This window comes from Amphiprion ocellaris, chromosome 5 (assembly GCF_022539595.1).
Source record: "Amphiprion ocellaris isolate individual 3 ecotype Okinawa chromosome 5, ASM2253959v1, whole genome shotgun sequence".
Classification (NCBI taxonomy): domain Eukaryota; kingdom Metazoa; phylum Chordata; class Actinopteri; family Pomacentridae; genus Amphiprion; species Amphiprion ocellaris.
In genome coordinates, this window is record NC_072770.1 from 20,487,515 (window position 1) to 20,507,408 (window position 19,894).

At 42.3% G+C, this 19,894-nt stretch overlaps 1 protein-coding gene across 11 annotated transcripts in view; it reads right to left on the minus strand.

Moving 5' to 3' along the window:
• Positions 1–9,757, minus strand: part of celf4 (CUGBP, Elav-like family member 4) — a 90,473-nt gene extending 80,716 nt beyond the window's left edge. Inside the window, exon 1 of one of the 11 annotated variants that reach the window (XM_035945875.2) lies at positions 8,903–9,757. In XM_035945875.2, coding sequence (XP_035801768.1) covers positions 8,903–9,179 — 277 coding nt within the window. In that variant the 5' untranslated portion in view covers positions 9,180–9,757. The remainder of the gene's footprint in view (positions 1–8,902) is intronic. The other 10 variants (XM_035945869.2, XM_035945873.2, XM_035945867.2 and 7 more) reach the window with 10 other exon arrangements.
• Between the last annotated feature and the right edge of the window lie 10,137 nt (positions 9,758–19,894).

Here is a 19,894-nt window from a genome sequence, read left to right on the forward strand (position 1 = left end):
TGACAAGTAAAACCCGTCCCATTAATATGTTGTCAGAGATCATGCTAATATGGAGGGCACTTGCTTATTTACACCCGGGGCAGCTGGGAGCTGCAGGGGTCTAATTCTGCTCCCTTCCCAGGAAGGTCATTCTTCCTTCTCAAGCCATGATGGCCACAGAGTAGTGCTTAAATCTGGCAAAACGCAGCCTATAAATTACAGCAGAGGACAGAGGGGTCAGAGCCTGGCATGGAACTGGGCCAGAAGCTATCAATCTGCCGGGGCCAGCGAGGGCGACATCTGTCTCTGGGACTCCCTCACTCTTTCTGTTTCTATCTCTGTCTGTCAGTTTCCTTTCTAGCTTTCCAGTCTTTGCTTTTCAGCCCCTTCCATCTTCCTTTCGTTCCTTTTTGCTCACTCTGTGCCTGTCATTGAACAATCTCTCCGTGCCTCCATTTTTAGTCTGCACCTCTCTTTACAATCTCTGCTCTCTTTCTTTTATATCGCTCTGCCGCTTGATGTTCTCTTTCTGTCTTTGTGTGCATCCCCCACCCAAACTCTCCTCCATGGATCTCCCTTGCCTCTTTTCACACATTCTCTTACATCATCCCTATTTCAACATCTCTCTAATTCTCCTTCCCTCTCTCCCGCTCTCTCCCTGTCTTGAGCTCCTTGTCGTTTTACGCACTCTTGCACCATCTCCCTCTGCAGCGATATGTTTTGGTCTATCTGCTCTCCAACCAGCAGGACAGGATAAAGCCTTGATATACTTTCTCTCAATGTGATGCCAATATGATTTGAATGGTAATATCTGAGGGCAAGAATGCACTGATCTGCACAGTTTTGCAGAATGAAAATGGAACAATACGCACCCAGTGGGGATGCAGAAACAAATACAAAATTTGAAACACAAATTCAGAGCTCATCAGTTGCTTTGTGTCATTCAAAATTCTGCACATTTTCTTCAACAGAAAGCTGAGTAATTACAAACCTTCTCTGAACAAAGTTGATGACTTAAGGCATTGCTCTTACGTCAGATAAAGAGAACAAGTAGTTTAAATGTATCATGCTGACTCTGACAGTCAAAACTTGTCAAACCTAATCCAAAACAAGCACCACTTTTTGGTCGATGCTTCTGCTAGTTTTTTCAGAATGCCTTGCATTACATTTGCTACCCAAACCTTCGAAAACTTCCGCATGACTTATTAATCGTCCTCCATTTTCTGAATCAAACTTGGCTTTGAATAATTGAGAGGGATCTTTGAAAAGCCCTAACCTCCATTCCCACCTTCCTTTTACAAGTCAACGTGGTGCATTTTTAATTGAGGGACATGAAATAGGCATGAAGGGAGATGGCAAGAAAGTAAATTGAATCAGGGACACTCAAACCTGGCAGTCATGGGACAGCACAGGGGGTTGTATGCATGCATACAGAGAAGGCTAAATATGTGTCTGGCCTGACAAGTCACACATGCTCAATGATCTTTGATGCGCTTTCTGTCTGGGACAAATAGTACACGGCTCATGCAATCCCTCCTTTAGAATATCCTAGCAGGCAGACCTAGATACGCCACTTTGAGTTATGTTTAGCAATTTGGTTGAGAATAAACATCAATTCACCTTTCTATGAACCATAAATCCCCAATGCTGAATGATTTGTTCAGTGTATATGAAGCAATTTTGTATGGGCTAAAAAGGTAATTGAAAGTACATGCAATACAGGTTGGAGAGACAGTGAGGGCTTATTACAGTATTTGTTTGCAAGATAATAACAATGATTTGCTCCTCTGATATGGAAACAGAATTTGACCTTGAGAACAATATAAGAAAGGGTCAAAACAGAAAAAAAATGTAATTGAGTTTGAGAGGAATAAAACACTTTTGGAGTCGAATATGTAACAGGAATTAATTCTTGCAGGGCATGCATTAATGGGCCACTGCCACAGTGAGCTGTGACAAACTTTGGTCCTATTTTTCATATTGCTGCTGTGTCATGCTGCTATTTCCTCGTGGAAAGCCTCTGCAGTAGAGAGCAGTAGTCAGACCCGTTTTCATGAGCATTCTGAGGGTTCGAGGCAGGTTTGGACCTAAAATATAAATCTTATTATTAAACATTCAAAATCACTATTAAGCACTCTGGGTAGTGAGTTGAAATTTCAGGACTTTAGGCGTGCGCTGTACTAGATTCTACATGCACAAAGCACATGCATCCGGAACACAGGCACATAAAAGGATGAACAGATGACAAATGCATGGAGAAAATGCATACACATCCTTATAAATGCACACATACAGTATACTGTACACACACAGATATGGATGTAAAATCGTCCTCGCTGTGTAAACCTTGATAAAAGGAGCCAGCAGCTCTAATCCAAAAGGCAAAGCACTGGTTTCCAAGTTCACACACAAAAGAGTTTCTTAACCTTTTGACTGCTGAAAAAAGAAAATCAGTGGTTACACCTTTTACACTGAAAAGCTACATATAAAGCATGGTACCTGTATATTTACAAGGCACAGATTGTGATAGATGGTTCCATAGATGGAACAAAATATAAAATATGTGTAGATAATACGAAAAAAGCAGACTCAATAACAGATTGTTTTATGGAAGCGGTAAACAACATGAAAATATTTATGCTTATTAGCACTTCATATTTATTGTTCTCTAACCTTCTGAAATACAGTCAATTTTTAAAAACTGTGAATGAAATCGTATCAAGCTAAAAACAACTACAACAAAAATAAAAATACGAGGCTCTTCCCCACAGGAAACTCTGTTATTAACATTGCAGAATTGAATGCAATCACTGGGAAAACAAAAGCCACTATCTTAAAAACAACATGTAAGACTTTCCAACATTTCAAAAATATTGCATTCGCCATCTCCAGAACCGGCCACCGGTATTTGAAGCAGGGGGGCGTGGAAGTGGTATTAAGGGTAGCTAAAAGATTGAAGAGGCCCAAAGCGTCAACTTTTTAAAAATTTACCACAAAGCACAATAATACTTCGCTGATGCAAGAGCCTTGAAAACAGAAAATATTTACCTCTCCAAGGAGCACTTGTCAAAAAAGGATTTTTTTTTTTCATCCTCTGAAAGAATGGTACACCGGGGCAATGAACACTAGGCAATAGGAAAGCAAGATTAGGAAACAAACAAAGAAAAAAAAAGAATTGTAGTGCAAGCATCTTAGCCTCTTTTTATGGAAAACAAAGGGCCAAATGTTGATGAAACATTTAAGGCAGGCTTTATTTTAACCCAGCTCTGGGCTATTTAACTGTGTCAGAACACAAGAAAGCTTTTGCACTGTACATTTAACTTCTTCAGAGATGTCTTTTGCATTAAAAATGTTGAAAACATCAGGGAACTGTCTCGCCTTTACCGTATCAGAATATTGATACCCAAGTTGGCTCTGGCACAGTGAGTGGTGTTCTGGCAAAAAAGCAAAACAACACACACCTGTAGTGATTGTCCCAGAAAATTCATGAGAAAAAGTAAATAGCATACAGTCACTATCTATCTATCTATCTATCTATCTATCTATCTATCTATCTATCTATCTATCTATCTATCTATCTATGTATCTATGTATCTATCTATCTATCTATCTATCTATCTATCTATGTATCTATCTATCTATCTATCTATCTATCTATCTATCTATCTATCTATCTATCTATCTATCTATCTATCTATCTATCTATCTATCTATCTATCTATCTATCTATCTATCTATCTATCTATCTCCTGAGATCAGTAACCTCTCTGATCTGTCGTGATGGCCACAAATTTCCATTGTGGTTTTCCGACACAGCCCAGTGTTGCCATTCACAGAATGTATATATAGTCTCCTGTGAAGCTAGTTAGGCATGTAAATGACTGTCTAACTGCAGTATTTCATTTTAGAGTTTGTAGTTGTTTAAAATACACTGCGCCTTTAAAAAATGTATTTGTTGTTGATGTACTTCACATATAAATATGCACTTAGTTACTTCTGTGTGCGCTGAACTTGCTGAATGTATGTCAGTTTGGTTCAGTCAATCTCTAGGAAGTGAGATGAGATGAAGCGGCAGGTACAGCCATCCCTTTACATTATGTGTCTGTGTGTATGTAAAGGTCATTGGTTTTAATGAGGGGACTGCTGAGGTCAGAGCAGCCAGAGGGCTCCACCTCCCTGACAGGCCACATAACTCCAAACCCGCTGTTAGCATGTTAATCCATGCAAGAGCTCCATGAGCACTCCCTCCTTTAGCTTGGTCGGACCATCTCTCACTGTGACTAACTGGCTCCCTGCTCGGCCATCAGCCAGCCCCCATCTGACAGTCCCCTCCAATAATAATGGACAACAGAGGCAGCACTGCCTTGACAGTGGTCCTCCTGACAAATTAGGCTCACTGTACTCTCCACTCGAGCTCCGCCTCTTGTTTCCCTCCTGTTGCTCGGCTGTTCTGGGCTCAGACAGGACAGGGGTGGTGGGTGCGGTATGGATGGCGCTGGTGGTCGAGTGCACTTTGGTACGAAATGACCTCCTACACGACACATGTTGCCTTTCTCCCTGACAAAACACTCAAAATCGATTGTGGTGCGTCTTCATAGAAGAAGGGCACAATGTGGGGCCTGAGTGTGCATTCTGAGCTGAGCTGAGCATTCTGGGCCAGAAAGAGACGGAGCACATAAACACACACACACACACACACACACACACACACACACACACACACACACACACACACACACACACACACACACACACACACACACACACACACACACACACACACACACACAGTCATCCCAAACCAAATGCGAGAGGAGGAGAGAGAGAAGGATCCCACAGAGAGGATGATGCAACCGGAGTGAAATTTTTCGGCCTGAACGCATGCTGCATTAACGCAGACCTGCAGGATGAAAAAACACACCGTATGTCTTTCTTTCTTTGTTCAAAGCCACATTCGGCTTTACCCTCCTTTTTTTTTGTTACAGACGGCAACCTGTAACATCTAATTGACTGCAATAAAACACAGCATGAGTCTTTCATGTTTTTGGCATCATGACTTCCTGGCCTCACCAGGCACGATAAGCCCAATGATCTGCTCTGAATCTGCTTCCCTCACACACTCAGGTAAAAAGGGCTGAAATATCAAAACCGAGGTGTTCAGAGAGAACCATGACTCCCTTTATGACCTGCACAGATTATAGCCCCCATCTGTAGCATAAGCCATCTGCAGTATGGGTAAATTCAAACAAGATTGCTACTGGTCATTACACTGATCTCCACTTGTTTGATTTCAATCATATTACACCCTAACAAATTATATAACAATTTTGGAAAGTACTGATATCAAATTATAAAATATTTTAAAAGGCAATGCAGTTCTTTTCATACATTAAGTCAATAGTGTTTTCTCTTCATGAAGGCGACCTTTAAAAAACAAGCGATCTAAACTAAAGACCTGTGGCATTCTGTTTACATCAGTTGGCAGGTCAAAATGGACAATTTGTCCAAACTTTAAATGAAGTTTGGAGTCGCTTGTTTCGACTTTGAGCAACTCTCTGGCTTTGTAACTACTTTACCTGTCTGCCCATGGCGAGAGCTGTTGCTAATGTATTTAGTTTGACCAAGGGCAAATATATTACTCACATTAAATTACCTCCAAATGAAAAAAACAGCAGTAAAACAAACTTGAGTATATATGCATTTACTTAGAAAAAAAAGGGAAGATGTAGACAATAGCGGTCTGGCTAAGAAACACAACACTGCCTGAAGATGTGACAGCAGTAAACAGTAGATAACACCTTCAGTGATTAAATGTCTTCCCCATATCATCACAGCTCAATTGCCCCACTGATTATTACATGAAATAAGGCTGATGAATAGTGCTAGCAATCATATCTACACCTACTCTTCTTGAATAGATCCCCACCTCCCATGCTGCATTGCCAGAGAGAAGAGAAAGGGCTGGCTCTTTGTGCTCGCCGTGCCTCTCAGTCCCGTTGTGCTTGGTAGCAGCAGCAGCAGCAGCCAGTGACCGTTATAAATGGCCTCTATTAGCATGGCTCGGTCGCAGAGGGGAGAGAAATAAAATCACTGGGAGAATGTAGGCCTGCACTGGTGTCCCTGTGCCCGCTACCAAGCTCCACCGACCCCCGTCCCAAGCCTCCCTCCTCCCTGCTTCCTCCATTCCAAGGGGACACAATCCTAAAGACTAGATTACTAGTGATACATGGAGTCATTATGGAGAGGGTTATGGCAATAGTATCGCAGGCACAGCTGACAATGGCTATAATAGGGGTCTCTTTCTTCAGAGGTAGCATTATCATAGCAAAGGCTGTTCTTTAGGCTTGTTGATGAACAGCAGAACAGGATGGGGGCCTTTTATTACCTGCCATAGCAGAAAAAGCTCTGCATTATCTAGCTGAAAACCGTGCTTATTTCTTTATTACAGTGCCACGTTTATTCGGGTAAAGTTAAATTAACACAACAGTATCCCCATATGAGGCATTACGACGTTAACGATGACAGTCACTAACTGTGTGCCATTTGAAAAAACAGAGGTGGAGAAAAAGAACTGTAAGGGAAATGGCAGTCGATCATCTACAATCTCCGGTTCAAGCTGAGGCTTTGTACTATCACAGCCATTACAGAACATGGTGCACTGTCACTGAACAGGCAACATGTCAGTGCGTAAAGTGAAGACAAAAGGGGAAAGAGGGAGAGGAGAGAATGAAGGGGGATCGAGCAGAGTTAATGAAAGGAGAAAAGATGAAGGAGAAGAATGGAAGAGGAGTTTTTTGCTGGGCAGTTTCTATAGACTTCCCTCCACTGGAGCATTTCACACCTTAAAGGGTCATCATGCCCTCTCTCTGCTCTATGGCAGGACTCTGAAAAATGCAAAACGCCCTGGAGGAGCCGAGAGGGAAAGAGGAGAGCCACACCTTATACATAAAACTGAGGAAAAAGTCGAGCAGTTTAAAATCCAGAAAAACCCGAGCAGAATAAATGTGCTCGAACATAAAATTACCATCAAGATTAACAGCTAAGAGGGGTTTAACTGCTTTCATTATAAAAGCCATTGAAAAATAGACGAGGATTTAATGATTTCTATGCAAAATAGTTGTAAATTTACTTTAAATCTATTTATTGTTGTCAGAAACTCTTGTGATCGCTTGCTCTACCTGATTCATGGTAGGCCATGCAGTCTTCAATAAAACTAGCGTGATGGCAGCGTGCACAGTCAGTCACTTTGCCTGTTATTTGTGGGACGTGCTGTCTTTTACTGCTAATTTGGGAATCTTGTATGAAACCTCGGAAAGGTGTTCGGAGGCTGTGGAGGGAAGGCGGTCTTCAAACAGCTTGCAGTGAGCCAGTGAGCTGGTAAGCCAGGGAGTAGCTAGTGCCTCCAGCTAGTTAAAATATGAGCACAGCGGGGGCTCACTAATGAAAGTGGGGGCCCAGCCCAGGAAGCAGGGCCGTATATTGCAGTGAGGAGACAGTTCTTAGAATCAGCTGGCGAGCCGTGCCTATAGTTCTGGGGCCACCGGTGATTAACCGTCCAACAGGGAGTCGCTACTACAGCTGGGCTATTAATAAAAGATACCCCTTTTCTCCCCTCTCCCGCCTCTTTGGTTTCCTCCATGCCTGCAGACAGTCTCTGCCCTCTGGAATTATTTGTATATCATAATCATTTCCTGACACATGGTGGATGTCACACATTGTTTACATGGGGCAGACGGGGGCTCATGAGGGGGGTCCCAAAAAGTGATAGCTCCTTCCTAATGTACTCTGCTCCCCTGGGAGGCTTCCTGCAGGTGCATCAGATCAATTAGTGACCTCTCATTAGATGGTGATTTGCAGAGAATGACCCTTCCCTTGAGAGCAGAAAATAAAATAGAGGGTTAAAGCACCATTATTCCTTTCATAGCAAGGCCACTCTTTTGTATTACACCAAAAGGCCATTAAATACACTCAAAGTTTATGATAATTCACTGTTATCAATACTGTAACAAAGAAATTGTACTCAGTGGGAGACATAGTTAGAAAAGGAAAAGTTAAAGATATAAAAAATACAAAAAAGGGATAGATATTTAACGTGCAGATGGTTTAAAAGTTGAAAAATATTTTCCTGCAATTTCTATGTAGTTGTCATTTCTGTTTGGTGCTATTTTCAAATCATTATTTAAAAAATCTCAAAGGCTGTGCCAGAGTACAATATGTTCATAGGACTACTTCTTCTAGTGCTGTTGCACACGTTCGCTCACACGTGCACGCGCGGCGGCCCGCCCCCCATCTCTTACACACACACACACACACACACACACACACACACACACACACACACACACACACACACACACACACACGTTCACGCACGCACGCACACGCCGAACGAGTTACAGGCAACAGAGTGTACTGTGCTGCGGGCAATCAAACACAAGCTCCCTGCTATTGCAACGTGAAAACGTGAGGTTAATGGCCTGGATTTAGCGCTGTGAATGAAAGCACGTTTACAACCGCCGAACTGGATGTGTGAATACTCCCCGTGCACGGAGAGGAGGAACACTGCTCCTCCTAATATCAGCCTACATAAATTCATGCAGTCGTGACTCCCGATTCGTGACACTCTCACGCTTGGAGATGTTTGCTCAATAAGATAGAAAATGAAGCAGTGATTTCATTTTTTTTTTTTTTTTTTTGGGAGATTCAGTCTAACAAACCATCTAACAAATCCTGAAAACAATCATGAAAAAAAAAAGTCAGTGGAGCTTCAGCACTATAGAAAATTTGCACAATATGCACAACCAACGCGCAGCTCTATAACCCCCCTTCAACATCCTGCATGATTTAGGATCCCCAACGTGTGACACATCTGACAAAAACAAGCCGAGCCATAGGTGTCTCGGGGAGACTGGGCATAACCCACCTTTGTGCATGCCCGTGAAGCGGTCTTTGAGCACAGTGAGCTCGTAGATCTTGCCGAACTCCTCGAACAGGGGCCGGAGGTCCTTCTCGTCCAGGTTGCGGGGGATCTGACCGATGAAGAGTTTGATGGCATCGTGGTCCTTCATGGGGATGGTGGCCGGGCATCCCGCCGGACTGTGGCTGTGGTTTAATCCGTTCACGAGCCCGTTCGTGCTGGCGGAGACCACACCGACACCGTGCACCGTGCCGTCCACCTGCCCGTTGGTTAAAGTTGCCATCTTCGGGAACCGGCCAGTTGAGTCGGGGATGGGTGCAACAGCAGCAGATGGTGATGATGGTGGAGGATCGTTTCTTTTTTTCTTCTTTTTTCTTTCTTTTACGTTGAAAAAAGCTGGTGGAAGTCTTGGTCAAAATTTGGTTCCGAGACCAAGCCGTGCCAGAGATGGTTCCGCTCTCGTCCTATCAAAGCCAGTATTTACAATGATTTGAAAACACATGTAGCATTTGGCGAAGACGCATATCAAAAGCGCGCAATGCCGTTGGTCCCGGTGGAGGCTTTGATTCCTTATATTTATGTCCTACCCAATAACTCGTTCATTGATTTCATAAAAGAGAGAGAGAGAGAAAGAGAGGGAAGGAGAAGGGGGAGGGAGAGAGAGAGAGAAGAGAGAGAGAGAGAGAGAGAGAGAGAGAGAGAGGGAGAGAGAGACCAAGAGCGTTCACTGTCTATTTACACCCACGTTCCTTCGTCCCAGCTTCTTGGCACCCTTTTATTTTTTTGCATTGAGGAGTCGGTATGGGTGTCTTCTCGGTTTAAACGGACAGGGCCGGCTCAACCTGAGCCACAACAGAAGGGAAGTCTGAATAAAAGGGGCCGCTTTAAACTCGGTCTATTTCAACCTAACGTTTTCTATCCTCCCCCCTTTTCCTTATCCGAGGAGCCAGTGGTACATTCCACCGAGGGGAGAGGGTCTATAAATAGAGAGATATAGAGAATACGGTCCTTTGTGCTCCTACTCAGTGAAATAACTGCACGTTCACGAAACCGAGAATGCAAAACTTTGACATGCACTGTTATTAATCGCCCCCCTCCAAAAGCTGCAAACTGTGTAAAACAGTAATTTAAAGGTTTAAATGCTTGCAAAAAAAAAGAAGAAGAAGAAGAAAAAAGAAACATGCGCCACAGTTGGGATGTGATTGAAGAGTAGGTGGCTGCGGTTCTCCGGAGGTTTGATTTTGTGCTTAAATCACATTTCATATTCCTCAGCTTCCTCCTCCTCAGCAGCAGCAGCAGCAGCAGCAGCAGCAGCAGCAGCAGCAGCAGCAGCTTCCTCACTCAGCTCCTGGACCTCGGACAGCTCCGTGGTGCTGAAACGCAGCTCCCGAAGGCGAAACTAAAAAAACATATTGATGGAGGATTCCGCTGACTGTTCGTAGTTATTAAGAGCAAACACGGGGCTTTGTTTTTTTTTTCCTTTTCTTTTTAAAGCAACCGGTTAGACGACGGTATTATTAGCTTCGGCTGCCATTTCCAAAGTCATGTGGAATAGATTATTTGATTTTAGCAGAAAGGGGAAGTCTGTGAGCACCGCCGAGTGGCGTAGAGAGGGGGCACATGGAAGGAAAGGAGAAAAAATCTACGCAAGAGAGACACATTGACAGGACGCACAGAAATACACGTTCAGCGAGATTATCAACAAGATTCAAAAAGAAAAAAATAAATATATAAATATCGAAAAAGGTGAAGATTTAAGTGAAGTGTGATGCCTCGTACTTTGAAAAAGTAATTAGACTGTTAATACAGTGCAAAGGAAAGCTGATTCTCATTCAAAGGTTGGATAATGATTTGAACGGACATTCAATATTCATTCCTCGTTCAAATAATTTCAAACCCATAAGGCCTATAGACAGTTATTAAATCAAGTCAGACTGGCTCTTCTGATTACCTTAGCAGTCCTTAATTCGTAAAACTTTGAATGATTTATGCAGCTATATGCACGAATAAAAGCGTATTTATGTTTGTATTGCAAAAAAGAGAATGACATAATAATCACAACAGAATGTTCTAGATTATGTAGGTTGATAAAATACAGAAATTTCAATACACATTTTTTTTTTACCATCACACCCCAGGACAGAGTGATCTATTATCTGAATCCAGCGGTAACAAACAGGGGTCTGTTTGCCCCTCATTTGTGAGGTTACGCAGCTCCGAGTAGAGTGACCTGGAAAAGGTGCAAATGTAGATTTGAACAATCCCTGTCAGAATCGGTACAATTTGCAATGACAGAAAATGAATACTGTACAGGAGAGCAGATGTTTCAGATTCAATTCGCGCTGGCTAATGCCCATTAACGTGACTTCTCGGTTAAGATCATTGGCAAAATTTCATTTTTTCCCCCTTTGGGTGTCAGTTCGTGTTGTTTGATCTGTATTCCAAAAGGACAGCAACGACGTATGAATGATAACAGTACTGCTTATCCAATCTGATGATGTTAACGGTCGGCAAAAACAATGAATAGGCAGCAGATGAGTTGTATTCTTGGAGGTTATGTCTCACCACTGCGTCCTTTTATGCACGAAACGTGGCCCCTCGGGGACCCGCCATGTACACAGCCCTTCTCCCATTAATTCATAATCTGCTATGAGTTAATGTAGTTTTCATTTTTGGATATTAGCCCCCCTTTAACCCCAGCCACCCCCTGCCTAGACATCATCTAACCGTTAAATAACAGAAGAGTCTCTCTCAGGGCCATACTGCGCCTCTCCCCCCACTTTCTGCTCCTCCGCCAGCTAAATGGCCCGGTAATGTCATCCCGTTCTCACGGCATGACCGAGCCCCAGCGGTGTGGGTGGGTTGGTGGAGGTGGTGGGTTGGGGGAAGGAGGACGGGGCTTGGCTTTCTTTGGCATGACACCGTGCTCTGCTCTCCAAGCTTTCCCCGGGGGCCACACTCCATTCACCGCGGCGTTTCTGTCTGCACTCACGCCTGACTTACCTGCAGCAATATTTTTTAATACAACGGGTGAAATGGGAGGGCACAAATCATTGTAATTATGTTCACCGGGTACTGCCGTGATGATTATGTAAGGTATGGCGGCACGATGCCCCCCCCCCCCGCCGCCGCCCCTCCACGGTGCACCTCGTCACACAGCCTACTTGTGAGGTAGTGGAGTGGCCTCGGTGGCTGAGCCCATCGCACTGATCATAATAACACGCAATTAACGAGCAAGACGTGTAACTGTGTGTCTTTTCCGCTCCCCAAATGGTACTTATATCAATCCGTTTGGGTATACTCAAATATGACTGTAGCTCTTGCAAATCATTTGCGCCCACTGCACAGGCGTGCTGAGAGCAATCCTCAAAGCACCCAGTCTGTCAAACAATTTTCATATTTATTCTCTGTTACTCTACACCCCCCCACCCTTTCCCTCCAAAGATAGAAAAAAAGAATCAGTTTGATGCAATCAAATGATTTCATTTCTACAAATATAAACAATAATCCAGTTTCCAAAGCTTCTTGTGAAATAAATCAAGGCTGATCTTGGAATATTAATATTTACAGCCTCCTAGTCACCACGTTACAATTGTTAAACAGCATCAACAAAAGGCTTTTAAACAGATAAGCCTCTGTCCATGGTTCTGAAAGTAATGTAGGGCAGTGGTAACAAATGTATGCCTCTATCCGTGGTGCTGAATTTAATGCAGTACATTACTGACAAGTGTTGCTCTTTTACAAGACAAGAAGCCCCTGTAAATTGTCACTGACAATGCTTGAGGTCCATAAGACAGCTCTATGAAGAAGGTGAAGATGACCATACGTGGACGCCCCATTTTCCTTAAAATATTCTCCTGAGCTCATCAAAAAGAGGTCACTTTACCCTCCCCACGCCCCCAAATGAACCTTTGCAATCATGCAGCAGAAGAAGCCTATTTTCCCTTGGAATATTGCTCCCTTGCTCGTCATGGCTTCAATTTTCAGTTTCAGCACTGTAAACGGTTGCAGCAAGGCAAATAAATGAAAAGGGAAATGAAATTCTGGGTAGCCAAGTTACACAAATAGATTGATAATCTGCATGGGGCACCATAAAGTGCTCTGGCGTTTTCAATATTACCTATTCTGCATAGTAATGTCTTTTCTCACCTCTCCTTCATATGGGACAAAGTTCTAAATCTCCTTTAGCCTTGGGACACCCAGGCTGTATATCACCTCCCAGTAATTTAGGAGGAAGAGCACAAAGGAATGAGGAAATGGCAGGCGCATGACTAAATGCTCAGAAAGTTTAGAGGGACAAGAAGGGCAGGGAGGTCCTCTTTAACTTGATTAGCACCAATTTGTTAGAGATAGGAAGGGATGTGCCAGGAACAGAATTACAGCAATAATTTAAAGTGCGTGCATGAAGAAATTGCACCGTGTACTCAGCATATACTGTCGCTGTGTGGTAGGATGATTGTTTATATCTATGCAATATATGCACAGATTCCCATTTAGTTTACAGATATAACTATGTGTTTAAGGCAGTAATAAGGAGGAACACACAAATATGCAGAAACCCGCACAAACATAGCTGGTGATTGGGAGATGGACTATTTATTAATGTCCTGAGGAAAAATGTGTTTTATTGGGTCATGTGTGGAATGAACAGTCTTGCAGTGGAAGTTTGTTGACACTGGGATGAGAGGCGGTGTATTATCCTCCCCTGGGCAAAAACAAACAAAGCCACACATGCATTCAATAACACATTAAACCATTAGGATTATTTGTAAAATAGCCTTGTAGCAGATATATGGACTAAGCATGTCTAACAATTTGTGTTTAGTTTTATACACACAGTGATACGGTAGGAAATTTGTCGACATGATAAACATTAACACGTGTGTAGGTTCACAAATATTTAACATACCATTTAAGTATGTAAAGCATCCCACTCCATTCACCACAGGCAATAGAAATGACTTTACAGTTACACAAACCAAGTTCATCTAGGTTTAAATACTGCTCCACTGCATGGTGCTAACAATCATGCAATCACTATTTATAAGAATTGAAAAAAGTGCTGCATTGCACATATGCTGGTCAAAATTCCTAACATGAACATGCAGCTAAGCAACAAAACAGTAATGACATGATGCCATCGATTTTACTAACATAAAGCCTGCAGATTTGTGAATCGCAGAGTCTCCTGGGAATCTCATTCGGAGGAGCAATGAGGTGTGTCTGTCTCTTGCCCCTGCAGTTATACCTGGCCTGCATTGGAAAGAGATTAGTGCTGTGACATTTGACATGGGTAGGCGTCTCTGCCTGTGCCGAGTGCCGGCTGCACAGATCAGCCATGCCGACAGCTCCTCTCCTTGACTGACTGGCTGCCCTGAAAACACAAGCCTCTTGACAAACACCGGCTTCTTGACAACATCACACATACGCTCACTTGCACCCCGCACATATAAATCCAGCTTTGGCAGCCACACACATACTGCTCAGAAATGTGACATAAAATTAGCCTAATTCTGTTGCACTTTCTTTGTGACTATAAAACTATATTGTTGCGCCTGATGTCATGAATCTTCTAGTCAATCATTCAAGACAGAAAATGACTTCAGTGTCTGGCTGCTGTCTGAATCATGCACCACCAAAATCCTATTTCCACCACAACAGATCAATTCCACAGAGAAGTCACAAGGTGAACTGAACTCTGACCCCTGGCTTTGTTGGCCCACACTGATGATACTCCGAGGGCTTGACCTGGTTGTCAAGGGGATGTGACACCTCCATCCCAGATAGGCAGCCATTTTGGGGCCAGACTTTTCTGCCTCCACTGTGTCATTAATTGCTCTGGGGAGGAAAGCAGGACTCACAGGGGAGTGCGATAACACTTGGTTCTATGGTATACCCCTGGGCGAAAAAATGTCTGGAGTAAAGATGAGGTGTAGTGTATGTGTTAGTGTATGTGTGTATGAGTGTGTGAATGTGTGTGTGGACACTTTTTGTGCTCATTCGTGTGTGTGTGTGTGTGTGTGTGTGTGTGTGTGTGTGTGTGTGTGTGTGTTTGTGTGTATGTGTGTATTATATTTTTAGATAACTGGAATTTACTTGTGATGGTTGCCAGACAAGTGAACAGACCCACATGCAAGAGCAAATATAAGCTTCTCTTTGTTCATGTGACCCAGAAATTCCATTGGCCTTGTCAAGCTGAGATTTTATTTACTGGCAGAACTGTCCTTTTACAACCAAGGGGAACTTGAAGTCTAAATAGATGTTGAAAGAAAATCTAATTTAAGGCAGTTGTAGTAATACAAAGTGAGCATTCATGGGAGAGGTTAGAATTGCTAGCAAATAAAGCACATTTGTGAGTATTTTGGAACATTTGTTTATCTGCTTATAAATCCATTTTTTTTTAAATTTTGTGGAACAAATGATTTGTAGAATGGTTATATAGAGCTTCTAAATGCTCAATAAAGACCTAAAGTTAAAACGTTTTTTTTTTTTAATAAAAGGAAAAATTAATAATACTTATGGCTTACAGTTTTTCGGTACGAACAATTCAGTGCATTCACATTTTGATATTACATGTCTGTATAGTGTTACTAGTATAGTGTAGTGTAGCATAACATAGCATAGCATAGTATGATACAGTATAGTATAACATAGTATACTATAGCATAGCATAGCATAATATAGTATAACATAGCATAGTATAGTATAGTACAGTATAATACAGTATAACATAGCATAGTATAGTATAATATAGTACAGTATAATATAACGTGGCATAGTATATTGTATAGTGTAGCATAGCATAGTATAACAGCATAGCATAATATAGTATTGTATTGCATAGCATAGTATAGCATCGTATAGCATTTTATAGCATATTATAGTGTAATATAGTATAGTAGTTCAGTGGAAGGGTCCTAACTTTGACTCAAACTGACTTCCTCTGCATACTGACAACATGTGATTGTTTGGTCACACTGTAAGCAAATGCACTGGCTGATATTTGTTTGCTGCCCAAAGAATTTTGGGACCTGTAGTCTTAAATTGCATTTCTAACAGCAAGTATCATTAAATCAAACTGGAGTGAAAACTTAAGATGTCATATTCCCCGAATGATCCCATGCATTCATTCATTGTGGATACCAATGGGTATTCTGTCGAGGGTTGCAGAGAGTGCTGGGGCTAATCCAAGCTGACATAGGATGAAAAGCAGGGTACATCCTGAACAGGTCACCAGTCCATCATGGTCCCACTAACTGATGACTTACATGTGCAGTAGGCTCCATTAGAAAACATGGGATTTCTCTTTACTGGTAACTCAGTCCAAAGAGCTCCTTAGGCACCTGTTTTGTAATAGAAAGAAAAGCACCTGAAAATGAACCACTGGGTTTGGCAAGCCTACAGCACCGTGCATTACTTGATGATGGCAAAACGAGGTATTTTAATTGTTTTTCTCAAAGTCCTCTCCTCACAGAAGGCTTTGAGACTTTGGTTTGGCTGAAGTTCTTCACAATGCCGTCCCAATAAGCAGTCTAATTATAGCTGCTAAGGGGAAGTGATAGCGAATATTGACAGCGCAGTTAAATCCTTGGCACAGAGAAGAGCCAGTGATTGCAATATAATAATTTGGCATTTTGGCTAGACAAAAGAGGCGGCACGGAAAATATGTTTGAGGTCTTAGACAGAAAAATGACAAGAAAAGAAATAATGGTGTAATTGAGGTGAGGTCTTGCAGAGTTTCTTGTGGGTGTGTGCCTTTCTGGGGCCCCCGTGGTTTTCGCTCCTGACTGATGTGTAGAACCTTATCGGCTAAGGGGAGGAAGTATGTGTTACATTTTTTCTCTGATAATGACAGATGAATGGAGGCAGACAGACAAAAGAATGGCAGCGTGATGGAAGGGATAGCTAGATAAACAGACAGGTGGAGCAATAGATAGATAGATCAGTTTTACTGTACTGTCTGCCAGTGAAGTTTGAATGTGCTCAGGAGTATGTCTTTCACAGTGTAGGAGTGATTGTCAGTGTGTAGGCACTGTGAATAGAATATTGAGCCTGGATGAGCACATTTGGGGTGATTGTTCGAACTTGCGAACACACACAAACTCACAGGCGTGCGCTCACAATGAGCTGTACGCATGGTTGCTCTTTAAGTTCAATTAGCATGAAAATGCTTTTTGATGAGATAGAAAGCGATAAATGCAAGACGACTGAAAGAAAAGGGGGGTTGCCGCCTGTCTCTCCCCTCTGCCTGTATCCTGCTCTGTCTGTCTTCTCTCCCGTCAGGTGGAGACAGACAATGCAAATACCAAAACACCAATCTTCCTTGTCTGACCCCCAATTTGTGTGTAGCATGCCTCTCTGAACTTTAACATCTTGTCCACTATGTTCATACTATTCTTGACACAGCGTGGTGACTCAGTGGGACAAATTAAACAGTATTTGTGTGAAAGACGCATACCAAGCATAGAAATCCATCAGCCAACAAGTCTGAACAAGGCCGAAGCATCTGCCCCCAGCTTCTGGCAGACACAAACACGAAGGGGCTTCCTGGCAACGGCTTTGCTCAGGTAGGGAAAGGTCATTAATAATGAATACTAAATCAGCATCTGAAAAAGGTTACCATTTTCAAACGCTGCACTCTCTTCCTTGTACCTATCCCATAGCATTTATTATAGCCTTTTCACAGCCTTTTCTTTTGTCAGTGAAAATATGAGCTATGGCTTTGCTCTGGTTCTGTAGAGGGCAAGAATGGAGATGAGAGGAAAATGGTAGCATGGTGATTCATTCATACATGGATCAAGTGTGAGCGGTACTGGGTTATTTGGTTTTCTGGAACCCAGTGTCATTGTGTGACATTTTTCATAAAATGTAATGCAGTCTTAAAACCATGGAAAGATAGATGGAAGAATTTCATAATGGAGTTGAGAAGGGTAGAGAGTGAAACAGAGAAGGTTGTTCCTAAATGTCTTAGTCAGGAGGTGGATGTATGTTATATAGTCTGTGTCTCCTTTTGATAGAGAAAATATGACTCATTCTTCAGCTGGCAGTGCTACACACTTGTGGAACACATAAAGCTCTCTCACGTGCACGCACACATGCACATATTCATTACAATGCACACAGACATGGATACAGCACTCACATTGTGTTATTGGATAAAATGAGCAGGAAAGAAGTAAGCAGTGTTACAAATAGACTTTCAGAAAGGCTTTTGAACAGAAGGAAGGAGAGCCTTGAAAAGTGTGAGCCCCAGACGACAGCACGAGTACTCTCCCTCCCTCCTTCCCTCATCTTCCTTGTACTCCGGCTGCAGCAAGAACATAATATAAACCATGACATATTTTACCAATGTTCATAAATGCATTGCCTAATCTTCAAGTACATCACCAGTCTCCACTCAAAGTGCTGCTCTTTCGCTCACAGCTTTCCATGATCCGTGTGGAGGACTCCTGGAGGACACAGTGGTGTCATGCTGTGAGACTGTGGCCACATATGTGTGCACCACATGGTTCCCCTGAGGGAACCGTCTGATTGGATATGGGTGCTGGAGCCTGTCGCCTATCTGTGAACTCTCCCTTAATCTGGATATAGTAAGCCCACAGGGAAAGACACATCACAAGGGCTAAGTTCAGTGTTGCCTTCACTATCTTTCTTTCCAAGTCACTCATGCAGCAGACAAGAAAAATGTATTAACAGCACTGTAGCATTTATATACCGACTACACTGATTCCACATCCAGAATCACATTTTAGAGTGCTGTGCATGAACAGACAAAGTTTGATCAGCTCCATGGGAGCTGCTTGTAGGGAAAAACTAATCCAAGATTCTTAAAAAATGTTGCTTCCTTTTGGTAACACGCTGTCTATATGGTCATAGCCTAAATAATAAATATGAGCTATAATAGCTAAGTTTGTGATTTATGTATTTGCATATTTACCTATGACGATATACTTTGCATAATTATAATGAGTTCTTAATTTGTAAAAAAAAATATCTGAGAAATGTTATTTTCTTTTTATGATATGCCCTACTGCTCAGAGAGGGATGTTGTTAATTACCCACCTAGACCTCATTACTGAGGTGTGGAATCATTAGGTGGTCGGAAAGTTAACTAGGCGGATGCTGCTAGGAGATGTTCCCAAGGCAACTTCATCCTACACAAATGCACATACACACTCACAGTCTCTAAGGAGCGATCCTGACATTATTGTTAAATATACAGTAAAAAAAAAAAAAAAAAAAGAAGCTATGTTTAAAACTAACTTTGGACAGCCAAGATTCATTAACAAAATGATACAAGGGGTGTAAAATTAGTTTGAAACATCTGAAATTTTCATGTGTTATAAGCTTGGATGTATATGTTTGAGTCATTGCGTGCATGTGTGCATCACACTCACGTGCCTAATGGACACAGGTGTGTCGGACCGACTCTAGCTGGGTGACCTCTCCCTTTATGTTCGAACCTCATGTCATGCAGAGGCAGAGACAACACTTCCAAGGGTGGATCGATCTCCCCTACACCGCAGTACTCTGCTCCCCTGTCTCAAACACAAAGGGAATGCACCTGCCTTGAAGTGTGGCTCTGACACAAAGCCTGCAGGGAACCAGATGTCTCTGAAGCATGTTGTGGAATTGATGCTTCCGCTCCCGTTCATTTATAACCGGCAAAAAGGAAACATAGTGCAAATGGATAGAAATACAAAGATGGTGCTCACAAGTGTGTGCTTTGTCTGTAAAGAACCCCAATAGTCTGAACTCATTTGGCAAAAGGCTTGAATTTAATGGATCTTCATTTATATGTACAGTCCTGCACTTCAGCAATAGGTAAAATTAGGAACTTGACAATGTAATAATATTCTATCACAAGTCTGTTTTGCATTATTAGTATATTCTACACATTATCAAAATTTAAAACAGTTGCTTGGCAAAAAAAATGGCCCTGCGTGAGATGTTAATAATTATGTATTGCCTTAATAGGTTGTTTATATTGCATTGCAT